This window comes from Camelus bactrianus, chromosome 35, assembly GCF_048773025.1.
Source record: "Camelus bactrianus isolate YW-2024 breed Bactrian camel chromosome 35, ASM4877302v1, whole genome shotgun sequence".
Classification (NCBI taxonomy): Eukaryota; Metazoa; Chordata; class Mammalia; order Artiodactyla; family Camelidae; genus Camelus; species Camelus bactrianus.
Window position 1 is genome coordinate 1,337,280 of NC_133573.1, and position 23,053 is coordinate 1,360,332.

General features: G+C 46.8%; 1 protein-coding gene across 8 annotated transcripts in view; it reads right to left on the reverse strand.

Moving 5' to 3' along the window:
* Positions 1-23,053, reverse strand: part of EPC1 (enhancer of polycomb homolog 1) — an 89,607-nt gene that overhangs the window by 43,865 nt on the left and 22,689 nt on the right. For 2 of the 8 annotated variants that reach the window (XR_012504256.1, XR_012504255.1), the window contains exon 1: positions 19,374-19,817. The exons of 1 other annotated variant lie outside the window; for it this stretch is intronic. Coding sequence is in view for 4 of the 7 variants with exons in the window: in XM_074358235.1 (XP_074214336.1) it covers positions 19,374-19,526 (153 nt within the window). In the remaining 3 variants the exon portion in view is untranslated. Of the gene's footprint in view, positions 1-12,048; positions 12,155-19,373; positions 19,818-22,237; positions 22,394-23,053 lie in introns of those variants that run through there. 5 more of the 8 variants (XM_074358236.1, XM_074358237.1, XM_074358239.1 and 2 more) reach the window with 5 other exon arrangements.

Here is a 23,053-nt window from a genome sequence, read left to right on the forward strand (position 1 = left end):
ATAAATTAAAAAATCAAGAAGGCCTCTAACTAACAAAAGCAGGGGGTAAGGTTCAAACCAAGGTATGACCATGATACCCACAGTTAGAACATCTGAATGGATTAGTCTCAGAGCAGAGACCCACATAAAACTGAACACCCAGCAAATGCTTTCAGTTGAACAAAATGCTCAGAGGAAGCAGAGACAGAGACACTAGGGTGCAGCTCTTCCAGCAAGAGCGAACAGGCTGCGGGTATAGGCGTCCAGGAGACAGCCAGCCAGCCGGGCAAAGAGCAGAGTGCAGGCAATCTCGCACACCGAGCTACACAGAAACACATTAGAGGCCTCGAGTTGTGCTGCCAACAGACAGACAGAAAGCAAGAGCCCAGACTGAAATCAGGTTGACGTAAAAGTGCACAGGTCTCCCGCCTCCTGCAGGCAGGAAGCAGGCTGTGACACGCCTGGCCCTCAAAGGGCTTACTGTCCAAAGCGCACTTCAGATGAGGCGAGGGAGGTGATGGAAAGGAGGAGTCTCTGAGCTGTCAGTGCCAGACACACGGAACACAGCCCCTCCAGGAGTGTGCACTCGGCACCTAAACAAGAATATTCCCCACATCCAGGGGGAGGGGACCTTATAAAGCCGGCCCGGTGGGACTTTTGAGTTGCTGTGGATTCGCGGCTGCTGGGTTTCCAACCCCAAAAGGGAGCGCTGACTGTGGTCACCACGCCTCCAGCGTGTTCCGACGTATGCCGGGGTATGTGTGGGTAGGAGGGTGCAGATACTTTCATCCACGGATCTCCAGATCACAAGAGGAGGCACACCCAAACCTGAGGCAGAGAGCTACGTGTATCACCTGGAAATCCCAATACCTCAGGCTTGTGCTGTCCAGCAGGGACCACGGGGAGATGAGTACATTCTGTCTGTGGGAAGGCGAGTGAGCCACGTCTTTGGGTGACCAGAAGGGCTGACCTGTCATTACTGTTCTTTGCCCAGAATTTTTGTTCTTCGCCTTCTGGTCTTATGGTAGGATTGTATCTCCTGGTCAACCAGATGTTTAGGTGGAGCCATGCAACTTGTTCTGGCCAATTAGTTGTGAGTTGAGATGATACAGAACCTCCTGCCTGGCTTCCGGCCAGAGCATCTGAGTAACTGGCACAAGACACGAGCTCTCCCAGAGCGCTTTCCTCATCCAGCAGTGTGCAGGATGGAGGCTCCTGTTGGTTGGACCCTGGAGTGAGGTCATGTAGAACAGAGCCCCCGAATCCACCCAGGGGATAAAGTCGTGTTAGAAGTCCGTTTCTGTTATAAAGCCACAAGATTTCAGGACTGTATGTTGACATTACGGCCTTGCCCAGTAACACCACTGAACAACTGAGTCAGAGGCAAGTGTATAGATCAGATTCCTTCCACAGACGATAAACACGAGGTCTATGGTTAGGTGATGTTTCTGCTCACACAGTAATCACACAGAGGGAGAATCTGATGGAGGAATCGTTATCCTCATGTAATTCTAAATTACAAAGAGAGTTATGTTCCTAATCTCTAAACACAGCTCTGGGACAGAATGAGCTAAAAACATATGAATAAATTAGCAGTAGGCCAACTCAGTCATTCAACAAGTAATGGAGGCACGAAGCTCCGAAGCCAAAGCTGCCTGGAGCTCGGCCATGTGAAGACTCATCAGGTGACTACACAAGTGGAATGGAAGTTCACAACAGTAACTGCCAGACAGATGAGCTACTGTGGGAGCACGCAACAGACCTACCCCAGCGGGCAGGCATCTAACGACGTGGCCCCGGGATCAGTGGGAGACTCCCAGACCAACCCACAGAGGAGTCACGGTTCAGTACCAGGAGTAAAGGAGAGAGGACCCTGTGGCTGGAGGGAGCCCGAAGGCTTTGGAGGAACAGAAAGCAGGCAGGGCCAGATTCCATGAGGCCTCCTATATAAGCCACTTGAAAAGCAACAGGAACCCTGTACAGGTCGTTAGCAGGAAGCGACACAATGGTTTCAGTTTTCAAAGGACCACCGGCTGTGTTGAGAATACCAAGAAAGGCAGCAGTTGCAGTCTTGGGAAGATCTGTTAGGAAGGCACTGAAATCCAGGCAAGAGAAGGCAGCGCCCTGAATTAGGGAGGTGGCAATGAAGACGATCACGTCTGAACTCATCAGGAAATTAAACATCACTACGCTGCAAACTGGAATTTGTATTCAGGGCATTTTCAACTCTTGCCAGCCTATGGGAACTCTCACCCTGGTTCTCCACTTTCTCCACTGTGATTCACAGCAAACCTGAATACATTACACTCAAAGGACAGCGTAACATCTGTGTCACAATGATGCCTCTCCTTCAGGCCCAGCAACACTCATATTCCATCTCTTCCCAAGTGATTAGGCAGGGTGATTAGTGAAAACTCGTAGGCTGGAATCTTAGAAATCAGATTTTTAATTCAAACTTAAGATTTATTCCAGAAAGGATTTAAAATGGATGGGCCCAGAAGTAAAGAGACATTAGTTTTAAATTGTTTTCTTGCTAGTGATACAAAGTATAAGGCATCCTTGAAAAGCAAGAATTTCAGATATGAGTAAGAATTAAGGTTCAACTGAAAAGTTTTACATGGAAAAAGCCCAGTCCTAAAAATAGAAAGACCAGAAAAAATGTTAATCCTATCACAAGCATTTCTGTATTCTGTCCATAATCAACAAAACTGTTTCATCACTACAAAAAGGTAAGAATTTCTGAAGCGTATTCTACAAAATCACAGTGTAAAAGTTCAGAAAAGATAAACAGAACTCAACAAATGTTTTTAAATGGTGTATAGAAAAACCAAGACAAAGGAATCAAAGAGTGTATTTTTATGGAATTGATTCTGAGATATTTCCCTGGTATAAAGAACAAAAAGACTGCTTTTATTTTACTAGAATTGTATTACAGAGGAAGAATTCACGGGAAAAACATTCATACAGAATTTTCACATACAGTGTCAAGATGCTACTGTGACAGATGAAAAAGAAACTTCAAAGAAGGTAATAAAAAGATCACTGCAACCAAAATCTTGGTTTCCAAGACATTTTCAGATCAGAGAGAATTTTAATGTAAAAGCTTTAAAGTGAAATAATTGATTTTGATTTTGCATGATTTTACCTTCAAATGGGGGGAAGAAAAGAGATGACTTTTCAGAAACTCAATGTGAGAAGTTGGCTGACATGGTTTTATTAGACTCTGAGTGACAATGTACAAGCTACTCAATGTAAAAGTAGGTGTTTCTGATCTTTACAACAGGGACTGGAAAGACTGCCTCAGATTATGGTTTATTTACAATGTGAACTATAAGCTCCTTAAAGGAAAAGATACATCTGTGGACCCATAATATTTACCATTATACTTTGTAAGTGTAAGTTGACAAATATTTGATAAAACAACACAATATAAAATAAGCACTTTCAGCAGTTTAGGGAAAGGTTATGACACTTTCTCTGGCTTAACATTTTGGATTATTGGAATGTCTCACGTCATCCCCAATCTTAGAGGAAAAACACGCAGGACCACAGCCTAAACCCTACTGACTAGCCTCACTCCAAAAGTCCGAAGGCAGTGAAAACAGGTCCCTGACCACCACTGTAGAATACAAATAATCATAAAGTACCTAGATTTTTCCATAATGTTTAAACATTGAAGAAACATTTACACCAGAACAATATTAAGTTTTTAAGATACAACACTGTTTCTGCTTTCAATGGGCTTTGAAGTACAGTGAAAGAAACAATCATATAAATGAATGTTTTCCAAAACTCCAAGTAATATCCCTTGGAAAGGGTAAGTCAAGGAGGGCTTCACAGACGTTGGTCGAGCTCGGGGAAGGAAAGACACCCAGAGGGGCGATGTAAGCAAAGGCAGACGAGAGGAACCCAGAGCACATTAGGTCCGGCACAGGGTTCAGCTTACGGAGCAGACTCCAGGCGGCCCCCCAGGGGCCCGACCCCTTGGATCCGCCCCCTGGGGCAGGCTCTCCCCCGTTGTGCCAGTGCTGGCCCGTGTGACCAACAGCACACGGTACAAGGGGCGGCCAGCCCTTCCAGGACAAGGTTATGGAAGATGGCAGCTTCCGTCTTAAGCACTCTCACTCACTTCCACGCACTTTTTCTTGGATCATTTGCTCTGGGGGAGCCAGGTGTCAGGTTGTGAGGACACACAATTAGTCACAGAGAGGCCATGTGATGACTCCAACACTGCCCTGCTTTCTGCAGACCCTGAACCAGAACCACCCGTGTTTACTGGGATCAGTTATGCAGCAACAGATAACAGACACTGGTACCAAGAGTCCTCAATGCATAAAAGAAACCTAAATTGTTGGAATGGCTTCGACACCAGACCACGGTCTTGGAGGACAGTATTAATGAAGAAGCTGTTAATAAAAGTCTCATGGTGTTTCATGAGAGAGGTGAGGGCAGAGAAGTGAGGGCTATGTCCACTGGAAACTAGAGGAAGGGTTAGGAAGCAGAAAGTTTAGTAACACCGTCACCTCTGTTATGTGCAAAGCAGAAAATTTACCTAATAACTGGAGAACTAGCTAAGGAGATTTTCAACCAGAGAGCAGAAAGTGCCACCTTGTTATTCTGCTATATATGGTAAAAAATGAAAAGAAATAAACTAAATGAAGAACCATTCGAAAGAAGCCAGGACTCGATGGTTTTGACAATTTGCAGTCTCGCCAGACTGCAAATGGTGCTAACATTCAGAAATGGATTCTGAGCCAAGGTCAAATCCAGGACACTGAGAGAATAAACAGGGCCTAAAAACTAAGCCGAGTGACTGCAAAACCTTTTGTTAAGACCTCAGAAAGATCAAAGATGACGCCTCAGAGTACTCTTCAGTCAGACAAAAGGCCAAACAGAACCACGTGCTTCAAAGATTCTCTCAATCAAACAGTAAGGCTGTCAGGAAGCTGACGGGTATGGTCTCTAGGCAGACGCTCAAGCTAGTAAAAGGCTTACCTCCAAGATGCTCATGGGAGTGGCTCTCAGCTAATGGAACAGACTCCAATAGAATTCACAGAAGACCCACAAAGTTTTTAAAAGAATTATATATTTAGAAATACTACCTTGAACTGATGGAGACAAGACAGTACAAAATGAAAAGAGGACTTCAGAGGCCTAAATTTTGGCAGGGAGCAAGTTAAGAAAACCCAGAAGCAAACATGTTCTACCTTCATGAAAAAGGAAGGGTGACCTAAATGCCCAATGGGCAAAGCTGACAGCTGGGGTGACCTGGGCCCAGGGACTGACGTTCAACCAAGGAGTCACCATCATCTGCCTGACTGGATTCCAGAAACGCTAAGGACCAGGGACGGCCTCTGCCTCCCACCCCACCCTCTGTCTTCCTTTGAATAGGAACGCTTCATGGTGGTTACTCCAGGCCTGGCCCAATACTGCGTACTGGCCGGGGAGCAGATGCCTCTCTGTGGCCTCATGGTGGAGAGGGATTCGTACGTGAGAGGCTGCACTTAAGGAACTACACGTGAGAAGCCTCAGCTGTACCTGAACCCCGTGTGGATGGAACCCTCACGCCACCATGAGAGGAGCCTTCGGGGGGCTTCAGGCGCCAGTGAGAACATCCTGCCTGCGGTCAGCTGTGGCGACCGGCCTCCAACGACCCGCATTTCCAGGCGCACAGATTTGTGCAGCCCTTGCCCAGGGCTGGTTTGTGTCAGCAGCAGCATATGACAGAAGTGATGGTAATTTCCAGAAATTAAGTCACAGAAGACTGTGCACTCTCTCTGTGCGGTCACCCCCTCTGGGGGAAGCCCACTGAAGCCCTAACCAATGGCGTTACTGGGACTCTGTGAAAGACCCTGAGCCAGTATCACCCAGATAAACCGCTCCTAAGATCCCTAACCCTCAGAAATGGTGTGCGATACTAAGTGTCTGTTGTTTTAAGCTGTTAAGTTTGGGAGTAATCTGTTACGCAGAAAAAACAATTAATGCAGAGCTTACGGAGGGGAAGGGAAAAGACAGAGGCCAGAGTGCACAGGGCCCAGTAAATGCTACTGAAAGGTTTCTGCACGTTGTTCTATCTGCGAAAGGAGCACTCTCACAGTTTTAGACAGCAAAATAGCCACCAGACTCGTATTTTTAAAACATCACCCTGATGACTTTGAGGGGCTGTAAACTAGAAAGCGAGAGTCGGGAGGCCAGCTAAAAAGTAACGACAAGCCTGTCACAATTAGAGGGCGCCCCAACCTTGCGTCAGAAACCCTGAGATCCAAACGCACAGGCGTGTGTGGAGGAGGGGCCTCAAGAACTGCAAGTCACCAAAACTCACAGAACCTGTCAAAAAGTACAGAAAACTTTTTTTTTCCAGCTGACAAGTTCTTCAAGAAGCATTTTATACACCAGAGGCTGGGAAACCAAGCATGTATTTAAGTTGAGAAGATAATCCGTGTGGGTTGACACCCTCGACACGACCGACTTCAGGCCATGGTTTCTTGGTACTCTGCCTGTTACGCCACATTCCATCATAAGTACAACTAGATATTCTGTACAAAAATCAGTATCCACTCACTGTCAAAACACTCCGTAACAAAAACCATTGGCTGCAATGGAAATCAGTTGAAATTTTAAAATCCTACCTAAAAAACACATTTCCATCCTTCAAGGACAAAAATTAAACCAAAATAACAAGGAGAAAAGATCTGAGCACTTACCATATACGGAAGCTGTATGCTTTTCCCAGGTTGCTCCGTTCTCACGCCACACGTAGGGATGCAGCGCGACTGTAAGAGCACCTTAGCTGTGACCTCACTCCACAGCTTGTGTTTTGAACCCAGCTGTTTTCAACCCCATCAGACCCAATGCACCCTCTTTTCAAATTACACCACTATTCTACTTAAGTTTTTCAAAAAATCAACCCAAGGATCTAATTGCAAAACAAAAGAGAAATTAAAGCAATTTATAATAAAATGTTACGTATTTCAGCATGTAAATAACTGGGGTTATATACCGAGGAAGACAAAATGAGGCTTATGTGTCTACACAGAATCGTGAATGTAAGAGCTAAAAAGCAGACTCTTTTGCAGATCTGTGCTACTGTTGACTCAAATGCCACTGACGGCGTTGATGCAGTTACTTGCAAAATGGTAACAGTTCCTGCACAAGAAGAACATCCCCTTATTTTATATACTAGTTGCAGTCCTGGAAGATATAACATCAAAACTATACAAAATTTGTGAAACAGAATCAGATTCTAGACTCTTAATTTATACATGGAAATTTCACCAGCTGGCACATCCTGTGAGACAGTTAAAAAGTCAAACGGGCAATTCTCTGTTTTGCAGGACTACCTTCCGCACGGTGCAACTTACACCGCCCCTGGCCCCAACGGCTCCTCCCCTGACCTGTCACAATCAAAAAGCACCCTGACAATCTCCCAGAATGTCCTGAGGGAGAGAGAAGCACTGCACAGGAGGGCAGCTGTCAGATGCCCCACCCTAAAGGCCCCACTTCTGGGTCCTGAAACAGGGTGCTGTGCAAAGCCCTTCTCGGAAAGATTCTCACACAGCCGCGCAGCAGGAGTGACAGGCGTGCCTGCGAGTTCACCTCGAGCCACCAGGCTCTACCCCGTGGGGTGGCCCTCCCTCTAGCCTATCCCACCATCTCTAGCCGCAGGAAGGGTCCCGAGCATCCAGAATCTCTAGCAGGACACTTGTTGAACTATCTGTGCATCTGTGGCTGGCTGGATGAATCCCGTGATTCTTCAGCTCCTTTACCAACAAGAGGTCAAGACCTGACGGCACCACCCAGCATCACCCTGGCTAGCGTTTATCACCATTCTGATCTAACACCCCAGATATGACCCCATTTTCCACCCCTCCCCACTCTTCCACTATCCTCCAGTCTCAACACCACTCCTCTCTACAGTGGCAGCTTCCTTCAGTGCGCCCTCATCTTCCTGCCCTATTCGGAGCCTGGCAGAGCTCCCAACATCAGTCCTCCCTCAGCCCTTCCAAGAGCAGCTGTTTATTTTCCCACGTCCCACACACTCGGACAGCAAAGTGTCCTCCCTGCCTCTGGCTGCTGGTCCCGTACCATTTCCTCTCTGCTGTCTGTCAGAAGTTGTCACCCCTCAGATATTCATACTGTCCCTCTCCCTCCTCGGAGCCGCCACATCCATTCTATCGGTCAGTCACGGAGTTCCCGGCCTCCTTCCCAACCGCCCTGCTCCTCCGGCATCACCCTGAGTGATGACACCCACGCGGCAGACGCATCTACCACCACCACCTTCTCACCCACGTCGGCCCCCACCCCTGCACCCAGACATCACCAGTAACTGTGTCACCTCTGAAACCTCAATCCAAGCATCTCCCTCTTTAACCACCACCCTTGCGACTTAGTCTCCCTTCTCACAAACCTCCTCCAGCAAGCCGCGCCCGCGCCCCACTCCTCACCAGCGCCCTGCTGTCTTCTTCCCGGGTGTCTAGACCCGCAGTGTGTCCCGATGCTCTACCTCACAAACATGGTGAGTTGACCCTCATCCCTCTCTTCCTCCTTGGTCCTTGCCAGGCAAACCTCAACCCTAGAAACATGTCATTATAGACCTACTTTATTCTTAAACTCGAGCTGAATGCTTGCACTCCACTGCCCAAGTGAGCAGGCTGTTCTAATTTTAAATGGTCACCAAGATAAACAAGATTATACTGTGTAGCACAAGGAAACAGATACAAGATCTTGTGGTAGCTCACAGAGAAAAAAGTGTGACAATGAATATATATATGTTCATGTATAACTGAAAAACTGTGCTCTACACTGGAATTTGATACATTGTAAAATGATTATAAATCAATAAAAAAACATTAAAAAACAAAAAAAAAGTCACCAATACCAAGCCCCAGCCAGTCCATGAATCCCACTGCATTCTCCAGTAAGTCAGGTTCCCACACACCTCTGTCTGAGGCCCTCCCAGTCTCAGGTAATGACCTCACCTCCTACTTCACAGAGAAAATAGCTCCTACTTCACAGAGAAAATAGAATCATGACAAATGACCCATCCTCCCACTGCCGCCTCTGTCAACCCATCAGACCATAGCCGCCCTTTCTTTTAAAAAGGAAAATGTGTTTCTGCTTTTATCAGTGACCAAGCCCTTGATGAAACTGATCCAGGAAAAGACAAAACAGCTTTAGGAACAAAGTCCTTGAGCAGAATAGGAAATAGGATGATTTTATTCTGTTTAATGACATCATTCAAATTATTACACTAGTTCTAGTAACTCTTATTTATTTATAACAGCTACTTTAACATTTCTGTCTACTAATTCTACATTACCTGGGTTATTTCTGTGTGTCTTTCTGTTTTAACTTTTCCTCAGTTACTGGTTAGATTTTAAAGCTTCTTTGCACACCTGGTAATTTTTTTAAAACGCCTTTATGGTGGTCTGGTTCCTGTACAGTAAACTACACGTGTTTCAGATGTACAGTTTGATGCATTGTGATAGATGGACACACCTGTGAAATCACCACAGACACAATCAGGAGAGCTGACATTTCCATCCCTCCCCCAAGAGGTGCAACTTTTGAATTCCCAATTTATCCCTTCCCACCCCCTTTACCTACTGGTAACCATAAGTTTGTTCTCTTATGTCTGTGAGTCTGTTTCTGTTTTGTAGACAAGTTCATTTGTGTCCTTTTTTCCCCCCCAAGATTCCACACATAAGCAATATCATATGGCATTTTTCTTTCTCTTTCTGGCTTACTTCACTTAGAATGACGATCTCCAGGTCCATCCACGTTGTTGCAAATGGCATTATTTTTTTCTTTTTTATGGCTAAGAAGTATTCCATTGTATAAATATACCACATCTTTACCCAGTCATTTGTCAATGGACACTGGGGTTGTTTCCATGTGTTGGCTATTGTAAATAGTGCTGCTGTGAACACTGGGGTGCATGGATCTTTTTGAATTATATTTTTCTCCAGGTATATGCCCAGGAGTGGGGTTGATGGATCATACAGTAAGTCTATTTTCAGTTTTTTAAGGAACCTCCATACTGTTCTCCATAGTGGCTGCACCAATTTGCATTCCCACCAACAATGAAGGAGGGTTCCCTTTTCTCCACACTCTCCAGTATTTATCGTTTGCAGACTTTTTAATGACAGCCATTCCGATTGGTGTGAGGTCATATCTCATTGTAGTTTTCATCTGCATTTCTCTAACAATTAGTGATGTTGAGCATCTTTTCATGTCCTTGTTGACTACCTGGATACCTTCTTTGGAGAAATGTCAATTTAGTTCTTCAGCCCAATTTTTGACTGGGTTACTTGCTATTAAGGTGTATGAGCTGTCTGTATGTTCTGGAAATTAGTCCTTTGTCAGCTGCATCATTTGCAAATATTTCCTCCCATTCTGTAGGTTGTCTTTTCATTTTGTTGACGGTATCCTTAGCTGTGCAAAGCTACAGTACTCAAAGCAGTACAGTACTGGCACAAAAACAAACACATAGATCAATGAAACAGCATAGAAAGTCCAGAAATAAACCCATGCACTTATAGTCAATTAATCTATGACAAAGGAGGCAAGAATATATGATAGAAAAAAGACAGTCTCTTCAGTAAGTGGTGCTGGGAGAACTGGACAGCTACCTGTCCATTTTCTAACACCATATACAAAAATAAACTCGAAATGGATTAAAGACCTAAATGTAAGACCAGACACTACAAAACTCCTAGAGGAAAACACTGCCAGAACACTCTTGAACATACATCACAGCAATGTATTTTTTGAACCAGCTCCTGGGGTAATAGAAATAAAAGCAAAAATAAATGGGATCTAATCAAACTTAAAAGCACACCTGGGTAATTTTTTCATTGGATGCCAAACACTAAGTTTCATATTCCACGACCTGTGAGTCTTTCTTTCAGCGTCTGGGGGCTTCACTCTGGGACTGCTGCCTGAATGCGCTGCACCCTCTGAGGCTAATGCTCAGTCTTTATTAGGGCGAGTCCAGGCTCATTTAGGCTAGAGCTGATCTGTCCCCACTACCAAGGAAGTAACCCTTCGGAGAGCTCTGATCTGATGCCCTCTGTGTTAGGGGGTCTTTCCACCCCAGTGAGGACACAGCACACTCCCAGCCTCGCGTGACCTCCCAGAAATGCTTCTCCTACTTCTTGCCAGCGGCTTTCCCCCCAAGTCTCAGAAGCCTCCCCATAGACAGGCTCAGATCATCACGTCAGTTTTCAGCCAAAGACTCAAGAGACCGCTCTGCAGATCCCTGTGCATCTCTGGTACCTTGCCCTGAACCCACTTCCGCCTCCCCACTCGGAACTCTCTGTCTTTTCAACTCAAGGAGTCACCTGTGCTTGTAGCCTGGAAACTCTTAGGTGGTGATCGGGGCAATGGCGGCTCAGCTCTGCTCCCCCAGCCCGTCTGCGGCAACTCTGTGACTCATTCTTAGAAGAAATCATGTGCAGATCCCCTCAACCCCTCCAGCTGTCGGCCTTTTTCTTCTGCTCCTCTTGGTAGCAGAACTCTTCCAAAGAGTCGTCTATGCTTGCTACGACCCTTTGTTTATCTTTCGGTATTTCTTCTTTCCCAACTGCATTTTCCTTCCCACCGCAAATAGGACAGCAGCACGCATCTGATCAGAATAAGCGGTCACTTCCCCTCCTCATATTCTCAGTGGACGTAGTTAACCACTGTCCTTCTTTCTGGAGACACCTTTCTCCTCATTTGCCTCCTACTTCTCCAATAGCTCCTCCTCTACTTGAGCCTCAAGGCACAGCTTTAAAAACCACCTACATCCCAAAGACTTTCAAATTTATGGTGCCAGCCCATGGCTTCTAAATCTCACACCATTCTAGTGGAAACTGCTCTAATGCATACGTTCCTGCACACACAATTAAATACAAACGGGCAAGAGGCCCTTCACACAAGCCCATCCTTTATACCCCTCCCTCCTCCGGTTCCCCCTCTTAACCATCCATCCACCCAGCTGCTCAGGGCAAAAGTCAGGGGTTATCTTTGATTCTTTGTCTCCATCTAGTACATCCAAGTCTGTCAGCCACATCCTGTTGGTCCTACCTGCAATCCAACCATTTTCTTCTTCGCTGCTGCTGCCACCCTGATTAAAGCACCATCAACTCACTCCTGCCCCATATGACTTTCTCCACATGGTAGTGAGAAGAATCTTGAAAAAAAAAACATAATTCAGATCGTGTCAGTCCCTTGCCTGAAAGTCTCTACAGGCTTACTTCATCTCACAGCCACCCACTCCTTGTACAGCCGACATTACCTCCCCCGATACAGACCCCCGACTTCCTCCAGGCCTTCGGCTCATACCACACGGCCCTCTGCCACTCCGCTCCAGCCACCGGGCCTTCTCTCTGCTCCTGCCTCAGCCTCTCTGCAGCTGGGGGCTCTCTGCCTTGGATGCTCCGCACCCAGGTCTTCACAGGGCTGGCTTCTCCCACCATTCAAGCTTCACATCCAATGTTCCTCGACTGACTATGCAAAGAAATTTCCGCCCTTCTCCTTCCACCTGAAATTCTGTCCTGTCCTGTTCCACTGCCACATACAAGTTGTTACTTTTTAACTTTTATTTATTTGCTTCTTGTCTGTGTTTCCTCATTAGAATTCAGTCATCCAATGAAACAGACACTGAACACTGACTGCGTGCCAGCACTGTCGGGTGCGGAAAGTGCAGCAGTCAGGGAGGCAGACAAGCCCCGCCCCCCAGCACAGCCAGGCCCCCCCGGCCGCGAGGAGGGGTTTGCTTGTTCACGGTCCGGCCTGCGCGCCAGCAACAGTCCTTACTCATTGGGAAGGTACGATGGATATTTGCTACAAAAATGAATGGAAACGCATTTATCTCTATTTTCTTAGTCTTTGTACAATGTATCTCAAAAATTTCCACTCAGCTACTAAGACAATGATTCAATTCTTGCTGTAGACTTCAAAACAGCCGTGTTTATATGCTGTTTCCCCTTCAGACTCTACCACCTTATAGGTAAAGCACGAATTTGCAACCATCACTACACACTTCTGGCTCTAATTTCACATTCTCATAAGAGTCCCAGCGTTCTGTGACCACCACACCCATCTACATTCAAGTCCTTCAGAACGGGAACCCTCCCAGACTAAGCTGGAACCCGCTACCCAGGCGCCCAGACCACTTTCACTCCTGTGTAAATTATGCTTCGGTAACATGCAAATGAAGCCACCAGCTAAAGACTTCGTGATTATTCTACAAACACACAGAATACACATGAAAACAGACCTAAATATAAATACACTGGTGACATAATACAACCATTACTCCAGGAAAGCAACACAGCCCTACCTCATCTTGCAGTCAAGAAAACACACAGAAGCTGGAGAAGGCCTCAGGTCTGAGGACTCCCAGATGGATGTTCTTCCCACCTAATAATCACCTTCATTTAAAGACATGAGTTTTCACAACTACATCATACAATTCTTTAAGGACAGAGAACACATCTGACACATTTATACCAGATAGTCCTAAACACAAGGGGTTGTATAAATGTAAACAGTTTTGAATGGCAACAAAAAGCGAGGTGATTCTAACCCTCAATTAGTACTTGGTAATGAAGAAATTCATGTGCACAGCACTCTTGCCCACATCTCAGAGCCCCCTCATACGGCCGGTGAAAAGACACTAAAGTTCATTCAAGTAAGGTTCACCGACTTGTCAAAGGCCACAAACACCAAAGTACGTTTTTCTCAGAGGAAATACAATGGCTACTTGTGATTCCAGGATAATCAAAATAATTCATCCCAATATATAAAAAGATTTGAGCCTGTGTTAAATTATGCACAGGACATTTTAAGCCTCAGGTCATCTCTGCCCCTGAAATTTACTAAGGCTACATCATACTTCTTCAGGCAGTACTTGCTATACTGAAGGAAATTCAACCAAAATGATTTGATTTAATAACCTGTTGCAAAATTCTGCAAATTGTCACCATGCATATCCGAAACTCAACCAACTTTTAAAAGATAACCTTGGTAACAACAAATAACTGAGGAAAAGCTCCGCCTTTTAAAGGGCCCATTATACCCCCATTCATCCAAGCCACAACCCAGGCAATGACCTGCGTGCCCTGACTACAAGTTTGTTTTTGGTTTTCATCCACCTATATTGGGGCTGGTGGATGAAATTCAATTCATATATTTAAAGGTGTAAAGCTAGGTATCCACTATGTCCAAAATACTGAAAATGCTCGAAACCACTACCTATAATCAGAGGCCTTTAATCACCTTGATTAAGAAACACTTGCCACACTTACCAACGTGAAGAAGACAAGTCAGCTTCAAGTAGTTACTGAAAGTAGTTCTACCAAGTTGTTTAAAACATTTGAATCACTTGTTTTCTTGTTGATCTCCCCCATGAATTGATTTACTCTCACAGGGAAATTACTGTAATATAATCACACTTACATTACATACATACTTGCATGTATGTATGTATACTTAAATTACACATATAAAAGTTCAAAACTTACTTTAAAAGTAAAGGACACAAAATCTAGTTCTGCCTAAATATTTCATAATCTCAAACTGCTTTTGCACTTAGAGACTCACAATTCATCTTATTCCCGAATTACAATATGAAATTCTCATTTCCTTGTGGGTCGTCTTCTTCCAAGAAACAGAATCACAACCCACATCATCACTTCACAGTATTATTGCTCCTTTTAAAATGCTACCCACTGGTTTAAGAGTACGCTTTAAACAACTGCTGATAACAAGTACCCATACTTTTTCAGGAAAACTGAATCACACATACAGTCAGAACCCACACCTTCACATCTACAAACAGAGCTCTTGCCGTCACGCACGCACGTGGACACACATCTCCCGTCTGTTTCCTCACCACAGACCGCGGTGTCGCAGAATGCAGAATACAGACAACACCAAAACCTTGTCTGTTTTAGAAGACAAAATACTAGGAATGGCTGGTCTAATATTTAATCCCAGCCACAGACTCATGGAGCTGTAAGCACAGGTTACTGCCCCTGGCTCACAACTTGAAGACACCCTCACTTCGACGGCACTTTTACTGAAGCCCTATTAAGAGAAAGGAAAGGCAGTTCTGCACAAATCCCATTACAGACCGTGAGCACCCACAAAACACCACTAGCTACACGAGCCCACTCATTTCCACGGTTGTTTTATAAGAAAATGAAGTCTAAGTTCAAATGGTACTAACCGAAAATCTTAACTACCAAAAGGATGCTGAAACAAGAGCTAACATGGAGACCTCAGGTGCCTGACGCTCGTTTTCAAGTCTCCTCAGTCTTCCTGAATTGCCTACAGCCTTTAATTTTTCTTAAGTCGATGTCATAACTTCCATACTAATGAAACCAAAATGACTCAGTTTGAAATCTTAACCTTGAGCTTTCTTATCAAAATTATCAAAATCTTGAGAGACTGGTGACAAATACCAATTTTCTCCCCATAGAAATATCATCATCACACAATTTTATAGGCGTATCATGGGATTCGCTACTTCCAGCATCATTTCCACGTAACTCTCAGATCCCCAGCTTAGAAACTCAACGATACCTTGGGTAGGGTAGAAACTTGAAACTAGACTTTATTATTGCTTCTCAATTATCTTTGATTTTAACTACGCTATTTGCTACTTAATGGAAAAACTCCAAATAGTCCGAATTCCTCTCTAAGTCAAACTATCTGTAAAAATTGAACTTTGCTTCTAGGACAACTGACATTTCACGTATCTATTTTCACTTCCAATGCAGTGGACAGAATGCAGGAATCTATGTTAAAGACTAAAAAAATCTTGGTTTACAAAATTTTAAATGAAAAATTCTTGGTTTCTTTAAAAAAATAAGTCAAACTTTTAAATTTATCATTGAAAGTGATTTAAGCTTATTTTTATAAAACAGAAAAACTAGATTTTTATCAAGTTTTAAAAGCATAGTGCTTATTTTTTAACAGAGATATGTACATATTTCCAACTTCCCAATTAAAAGTGAAAAACACCGACCTGTCTACTTTATGAACTTGCTTTTAATGACACTGGTACTGGGCCAGTAATGAAGGACATAGTTTTAGAGAAAAGACAGGTGTACGAGACTATTTTGTCTGTTCAGAGAGCCCTATTAAAACCAGGTATTGGGTCGTGATGGCTAGACCCTACTTCTAACAGTCCCAAAGGTGGCTGTGCAGGGCAGTATCAATGCAGTGCCATCACAAACATCTTAATTACATCACTCATCCAATCCTAACCAGCCTCAGTGACAGGAGAGAGGGTAAGCCCCACCCCTTACAATAAACTGAGTCACACACCCTGGCATCCCAATGAAAAAGTTAACTGCGACAGGAACCGAGCAGCTCCATTTGGCTACGTATCACTTGAAAACCCACTTTCCTGAAGTGAGAACCATCCCTAAAGGAGAATTATACCTTAACGTAAAGCTCCAATTTTAACCAAAATAAATCAACTTCAATGAAAACATCTGATAGTACTGCTATCTTGGAAAAAGTATCCTTTCAATTAAAGGTGAAGCCGAGGCACTAAGTATTTTAACATTTCTAACCTTAAAGTTAAGATTACAATCTTAAAATTAAAATGTTAAAAAATTACAACGGTGCAACCTCTGTGCCTCCATTTGCTTAAATTTTTGGCCATTTTTACACCCCTAAGGGACTCATTTATTTCATATTTAAAGCTGATAGTCTATTGATTTCCTGTGATTTGAAAATTACCTCTGTAAATCATTAAATCAAAGTCTTTACTTTTAAATCAAAAACTGTTACTTTTTGATTTATCAAGTTACAATGCATTACACAGTCAAGCCCTTTCATTTATTAAAACCTGGAGTTATTTCTCAATCCTACTAAATCATGAAAAAACGATTAACTGCTCTAAAGTTGAGTAAAATTCATGTTGAGGGGCGGGGTGAGGGAATTTCTATTAAGTTGTTTCTTAAAAATTAAGAGGCATTCCTAATTAATTAGGGCATTGTGTTCAGCTTATAATGCTAAAATAAGTTAAATGAGAATATATTAAGTGTTTAGATTCGGCATTTCTGTCCTTTACCACAGAAACAAAATATGGTAACAATTACCAGGTAGTTCACATGACAATTCTGCAGACACATGTGATCATGAAACACTTTCTTAAGGTGAAGTCCTCAACTGTCCTATCCGAAACTGCCCCCTCCTTCACGAGCATCAGTTAGACTTCGTCTAAACCAGTCACTCCGTTCAGGTTCTAGGTCACTCCTGAGCCTACCCAATGCATCAGAGGCATAACCTTTCGTCTTTCTAAGCAGTATATCATCAAGTTTTCCTAAGGTTAACTCAGGATTCAATTTCCCTCTACTTGTGCTCAGCACACATTTTCAACGTTAACGTGCTCCCTGCAGGACCGTGATCTGCACGGCCTCCCCATCCCACCAGGATCAACCACAGGTGGGGGTGCTGACGTCCTTCTGTTAAGTTCAGCACCCACCCCTGAGGTCCACGCTTCACTGGTCTTAGCTTTGGTTGGGTGTGAAGTGAAACAAACTCTAAACAAATGATGGGAAAAGGTAGTCTGAAGGGGGAAAAAAATGCCACAGAAACAGGGACTCTACATGTTACAAACAAACGACATCCACTGCACTATAAAACATCAAACTTATTTCAGTGAACAAAAATTATCTGCCAAATTTAATAGGCACTGATACTTGAGTTGAGCTCAGCTCCGCTTTCAGGCTGGGGCTCTTGGGACAGTCCAAGGTGTCCACAGAAGCGAGACTTCAGAATTTCTAGTGCCCGTAGTGTGTCTGTTTTATCAAGGCTCCCCCCTTCCGTGGCTGCAAAACCAGAGCCACAAGTTAATTTCCAGGGCAGTGTTAACATCAACACCGCAACTTTGAAGTATTACCGGTAAAACTTATAAACAGAAACAAAAATAAAACCAAAAGACAAGATTCTGCAGTCACAAGTGCTTTAATTGTTAAAACAAATCACTTATTTGAAAACAAGTGGCACCATTCTGCTCTAAAGCCGATACAGGTGAACGGAATCAGGAGGGTCGGTGTCACCGCGGGCACCAGGCCGCACACCCCCGGCCGCGCGCTGACCGCTGGGCTTACTATCTGCGAAGTCACAGTCAGGACACCACTCTCTAAAGTGACATCCATCTGTCACACTCTGACTTTGAAAGGTTAAACAACCCGAACAGTTTAAAGAACTTTATTTTCAAAAATCAACATTACAGAGCATAATTTCTACATTTAAATTTCTTAACAGTCCAAGTTTCCACAAAACCGGAGCCCAAATCCAGCGACTCCTCCACTTCCTCGAACTGTCATCACTGCGCCCTGTTTCAGGCCGCACCTGAGAACCAAGGTGCGCGGCTCCCGAGAGTCGGGGGCTGGGGCGAGGGGGAGGCTCCGTCACCCGGCGTCCGACCCGACCTCCGCGACAGGCGCAGCCACGGCGGCGGCGAGGCGCCGGCGCGCGGTCAACACTGAACCCCCACAATTCAGTAAGACGGTGAGACTTCTGCGGAGGCGGTCACTTCACCGAGCTCGGGATGCAGGAGCGAGAGCCCTCCTTCTGAACGTACACCTGTAACATCTACTTAAACTGGGTCTCTCGTCCCCTGGGTTGAGAAACCAGCGATCAGGCCACACAGGTTTTACGGGGGGGGGGGGGGGGGGCGGGGGGGTTGCAATTAAGAAAGTTACAGGCTTCAGAAGAGCCACGTGCGCCCCCCAAACCTGCAGCGTCTCCTCAAGGACCAAAGAAACAGTCCGGACAGCGCGCTCCGCCGCCCTCCGCGTCCGCAGAGCCGGGGCGGGGACGCGCGAGCCCCGGGACCCGGCGCCGAGGCGAGCACGCGCCCCCCGGCCCCCGGCCTCGCGCCGCCCGCAGCGCAGCGAGCCCCGCGCGCCCGGAACCTGCGCTCCGGCCGGCGGCGGCAGCGGCGGCGGCGGCGGCGCGCGGAGGCCGAGCCGGCCCCGGAGCGCCACCCAGCGGCCCGCGGAGAGGCCTGCAGGCGGGTCCTCGGCGGCGCCGCTCCCATCCCGGCCCGCTCCCCTCTCCGGCTGCACAAGGCCCAGCCCAAGCTCTACGACCACAAAATGGCTGCCGGCAGCCTCGTCACGTGACCCCTTTGTGCCTTTCGGGCGCCCGAACTCGGCGGGGCCCGGGTCCAAGTGGCCGGGGTCGGCGGGTGGCCCGAGAGGAGGCCCCGCCGGGCCGCGGCGGCCGGGGGCCGCGGCCGGGGCGGCGGGGGCAGGCCCGGCCGGCGCCGGGAGTCGGCGGCGGAGAGAAGATGGCGGCCATTTTGTGAGGATCTGTGCTCCGCCGCGGGCAGCGGAGGGAGCGGGCCTGGCGGCGGGTCGGACAGGGGAGTTAACACGTACCGACTCCTCTTCCTTCTCCATTCCGGTGGGCATCTGCGGCACGGCCCGGTTTATCGAGGCGTATTCGTGCAGGTCGGGCAGATCCTCACAGCGGAAAACCGGCAGCGGCTTCGAGGCGTCTAGCGCCCGCGCCCGAAACGACAGTTTACTCATCTCAGGCGCAGCAGATACCTCTCCGCTCTGGGGAAACGGCCCCGGCCAGCGGGATCATGGAGAACCGGGGGTTCGGTCCCCACTCGCCCGCCGCTGCCGGGGACTGGAGGGGCGGAGCGCGGAGCCCGCCGTCCGGGCGCTCGGAGCAGCCGGGAGGTGGGAGGCCGCGCCGCTCCGCTCCTCGCTCGCTCGCTCTCCTCAATACGCCATGGCCAACATGGCGGACATTAAAACTCCACTGTGCGCTCTTCAGCCAACCCCAGCCATTCCCCACACTGCATCGCGCAGCGGCGCGGGCACGCGGGGGGGGGGGCGCGGGCTCGGGGCCGGGCGCCGGCACGGAGCGCGCGTCCCGCCAACCCCCGGCGCCCGGCCCCGCGCCCGGGCCGCTCGGCCCCCAGCCCCGGCCGCGGGGGGTCCGCGCGGGGCGCTCGGACGCCGGGGGCCGCTGCCGGCCGCCCGCCCCGCGAGCCCGGGCGCGGCCGCTGACGGACGGAGAGCGGGGCCGGCGGCGGGCGGCGGGCGGCTCGGGCACCTGTCGCGGCCGGCGGCGCCCGGGCCCCGCACCGAGCCGCTGCTCGGGCTGAACTTTCCCGGCCATTACTTTCAGTCGAACTCTGGGCTGCGTCTGACGCGCTCCGCACCCACCGGGCTCAGTGTAAACCCGCCATCCTCCGCGGCTCCAGAGGAGGGCTTGGCGTTTGCAGGGTTTTTGAATCCTGCACTTTACCTACCCATACTCGTTCTTTTATTGTAATTGAAGCAAAGGGACTCATCAGTGTAACCTTCAGGGAAAACAATTTAAAGCAAGACCTACTTCACAATGTTGGCGCCAGGTCTTTATATGTAGCTCATGGTTTTTCTGCACTGGAAGGAAATGCTACTTCAACGCAGCCATGGGTTGACATTTATTGTTTGTTCTCTGGAAGACTTTATGAAACTGAATTATATGAAGACCCATAGTGCTCCTGCCAAACCAAAAGAATTTTTTTTTTAAAGCGAAAATCTGTATCGTTAGAAGAGATGTTGATGGATGTGATTGTTGACATTTGGTTTATATTACACACAGAAATGAGTATCCAGAGAGCTCTTTCCAGTAAAATATTTTAAAAATCAGAAAGACTGTTGGGGTGGGTTTAACAGATTTGGCAGCAAAATTTCAAATATTCGCCAAGATACAAACGTTTTGTACGTCTGCTTTTCTCCGTGGGGAATACATAGTAAAAAATAATCACTATTCTTAAATACTGGGTTGGACAGGAACTGTTATTAGCTTAAGGCATAAAGGCCAAGTGCTATCTTTCAGGCTGGTTTGGCTACCACTCTACCGGGTGGAGGGAGACAAGGAGAACACGGACTGCAGTTCTCCAAAACGATCCTGAAACTTCACAGGGACAACGCCCCTCTGTGGGGCAGATGGACTGTCATCTATGTCTCCCGTATCAGGGCGATGCATTTGTTCAATGAGCAAACATTCATTGAGACCTCAGAGCCCTCTAAGAATGTTGTTAATTACTTAGCACCCAGGGGAGCTCCTGGAGGAGCTGACACAGTGGGAGCAGGACCCGTGGGTGGCAACTGAAAGCTCAGGGCTATTTGGGACCAGGCAGGAGTGGCACCTGATCCGTGGGGAGTGGCTCTAATGAAAGCATTCAGGGAAGGCTTTTTGGAGGAGATGATATCGGAGTAAAAGCCACACAGGGTAAATATGGGTTAACCTTGCCAACAATAAAGGGAAGAAACGTATCTTGGGCCAGAGAAGCAGCGTGTGCAAAGGCTCAGACCCCTGACAGTGTCTCATATTCCGAGATCCTCAAGACTGACCACCACACCGTGGACCGTGACATCTGCCTAGGCAAGTGTAACAGTTCTGAAAATACGGGCTGAACTTTAGTACAGTAGTCCTCCCCCAGCCTACTGCATTAGATTTCTGAAAATCCTAGTAGTAGAATTTGGTTGATTGAAAAGCCTATGAACTAAAATTCAGTGTTAGGTCATGAGGGAACCACCAAGAAAATGAATATATTTTTTTTTCTTAAGCCTTCATTAAAATAACAGCCTACAGATAACGTTTTCCATATCCCATACTAGTAAGAATGGGCACTATACAACCAGGTTCCTTGTTTTCCAAAAATTCTAGACTCACCCTCCATGGCGGATTCAGAGAGATGCTTACACATTAAGCTTGCCTTTTGCAGGTGAGGTGCCTGTCAGGAGATACTTCCTTTCTGCACTGGTTCCCCATCCATCTCAGTGCCCTGGATTTCTGACCTGCAGGTCCTATTTGCTTCCCAAAGATGCGAAGGCTGGAGTCCCAAGCCTCTTACATTCAGTTCACGTCCCTCCCTCCTGTGGGGCAGAAGTGTAGCAATGAAGGCTCCAGTTGAGCTTCCCTCAGGCCCCTTGCAAAAATGGTTAATCCTGCACCGTCTTTCACTTTTTCTTTTCCCAACTTAAAGTTCCCTCTTTTTCCTAAGTATCCCCAACCAGGGTGACGTGAAATTCTCGGTGTGTAAAGCTGCACACCTTTCCTCAAAGGGAAACTTTTGGTTGGGATGGGACCAGCTGTATTTCAAATAGTTTTGATTCATGTCAGTTACTGAATAACTAGGCAACACGCAGGAGCATCATTGTAGGGGACACAAATAAGATACCGATAAAGGAATCCCCAGTTAATAAAGTGACCAGGACAAGGCAGGATGGTGACATGCCTGCTCAGAGTTGGGAAAGAAAGCAGTCAGCTCCAGGTGGGTGGATCAGACTTGATGGGGAGACGGCATGTGATCTGGCTCTGAGGACGACTGATGTTCCAACTGGTAACAGGGATGAGATGGTAGAAGAATTGGGTCTTCATGGGAGAGGGCAACCTGAGGGACAGAAAATGGGGAAGAGTCACCTGCTATGTGTCTGAAGATGAGGTTTACTTGTCCAGAGTTCAGTAGGAGAGGACAACAATCGAGGTATGACAAAACTGAGAAGAACTTGGGTGGAGGGAGTCAGGCTAGAAAGCACAGAGACGTAAGTTTTAATGGTAATAATAATCACTTACAATATCACTATCCTGAAATGTGATTCATTGGTTTCAAATACAGAACGTCCGCTCAAACAACAACAAAGAATGTGCCAAATGCACTAGCTCTGACAGTGGAGTCTCCTGTGCGTAATGTACCTGAAATACAGCTCCACGTGCCCAGTATGAGCCCAAGTCCTATTGTTACTTTGCAGTTGTTTCTAGGATTTGCCTCCTTATTTCTATCCTCCCTGTCTCAACCATCGTCCCAGCTCTCGTCACTTCCCACATAGAAACACCCGCTAGCCCAGGTCGTCCTCGGTTCACTCGTCCCCTCAACAAGCCTTTAGGAAGCTCCCACTTCACAGGACACTGTGCTGGCTCTTCCCCAATAGTGGCTGGTGGGAGCCAGCAGTGGCTGGTCAGGGATGTGGGTCCCCAGGGGTGTCAGGGCTTCCCCAGGTCAGTGTGCCTGAACCCCTCTTTCATGTGTCCTCTCTCCCCCAAGTCATTATTT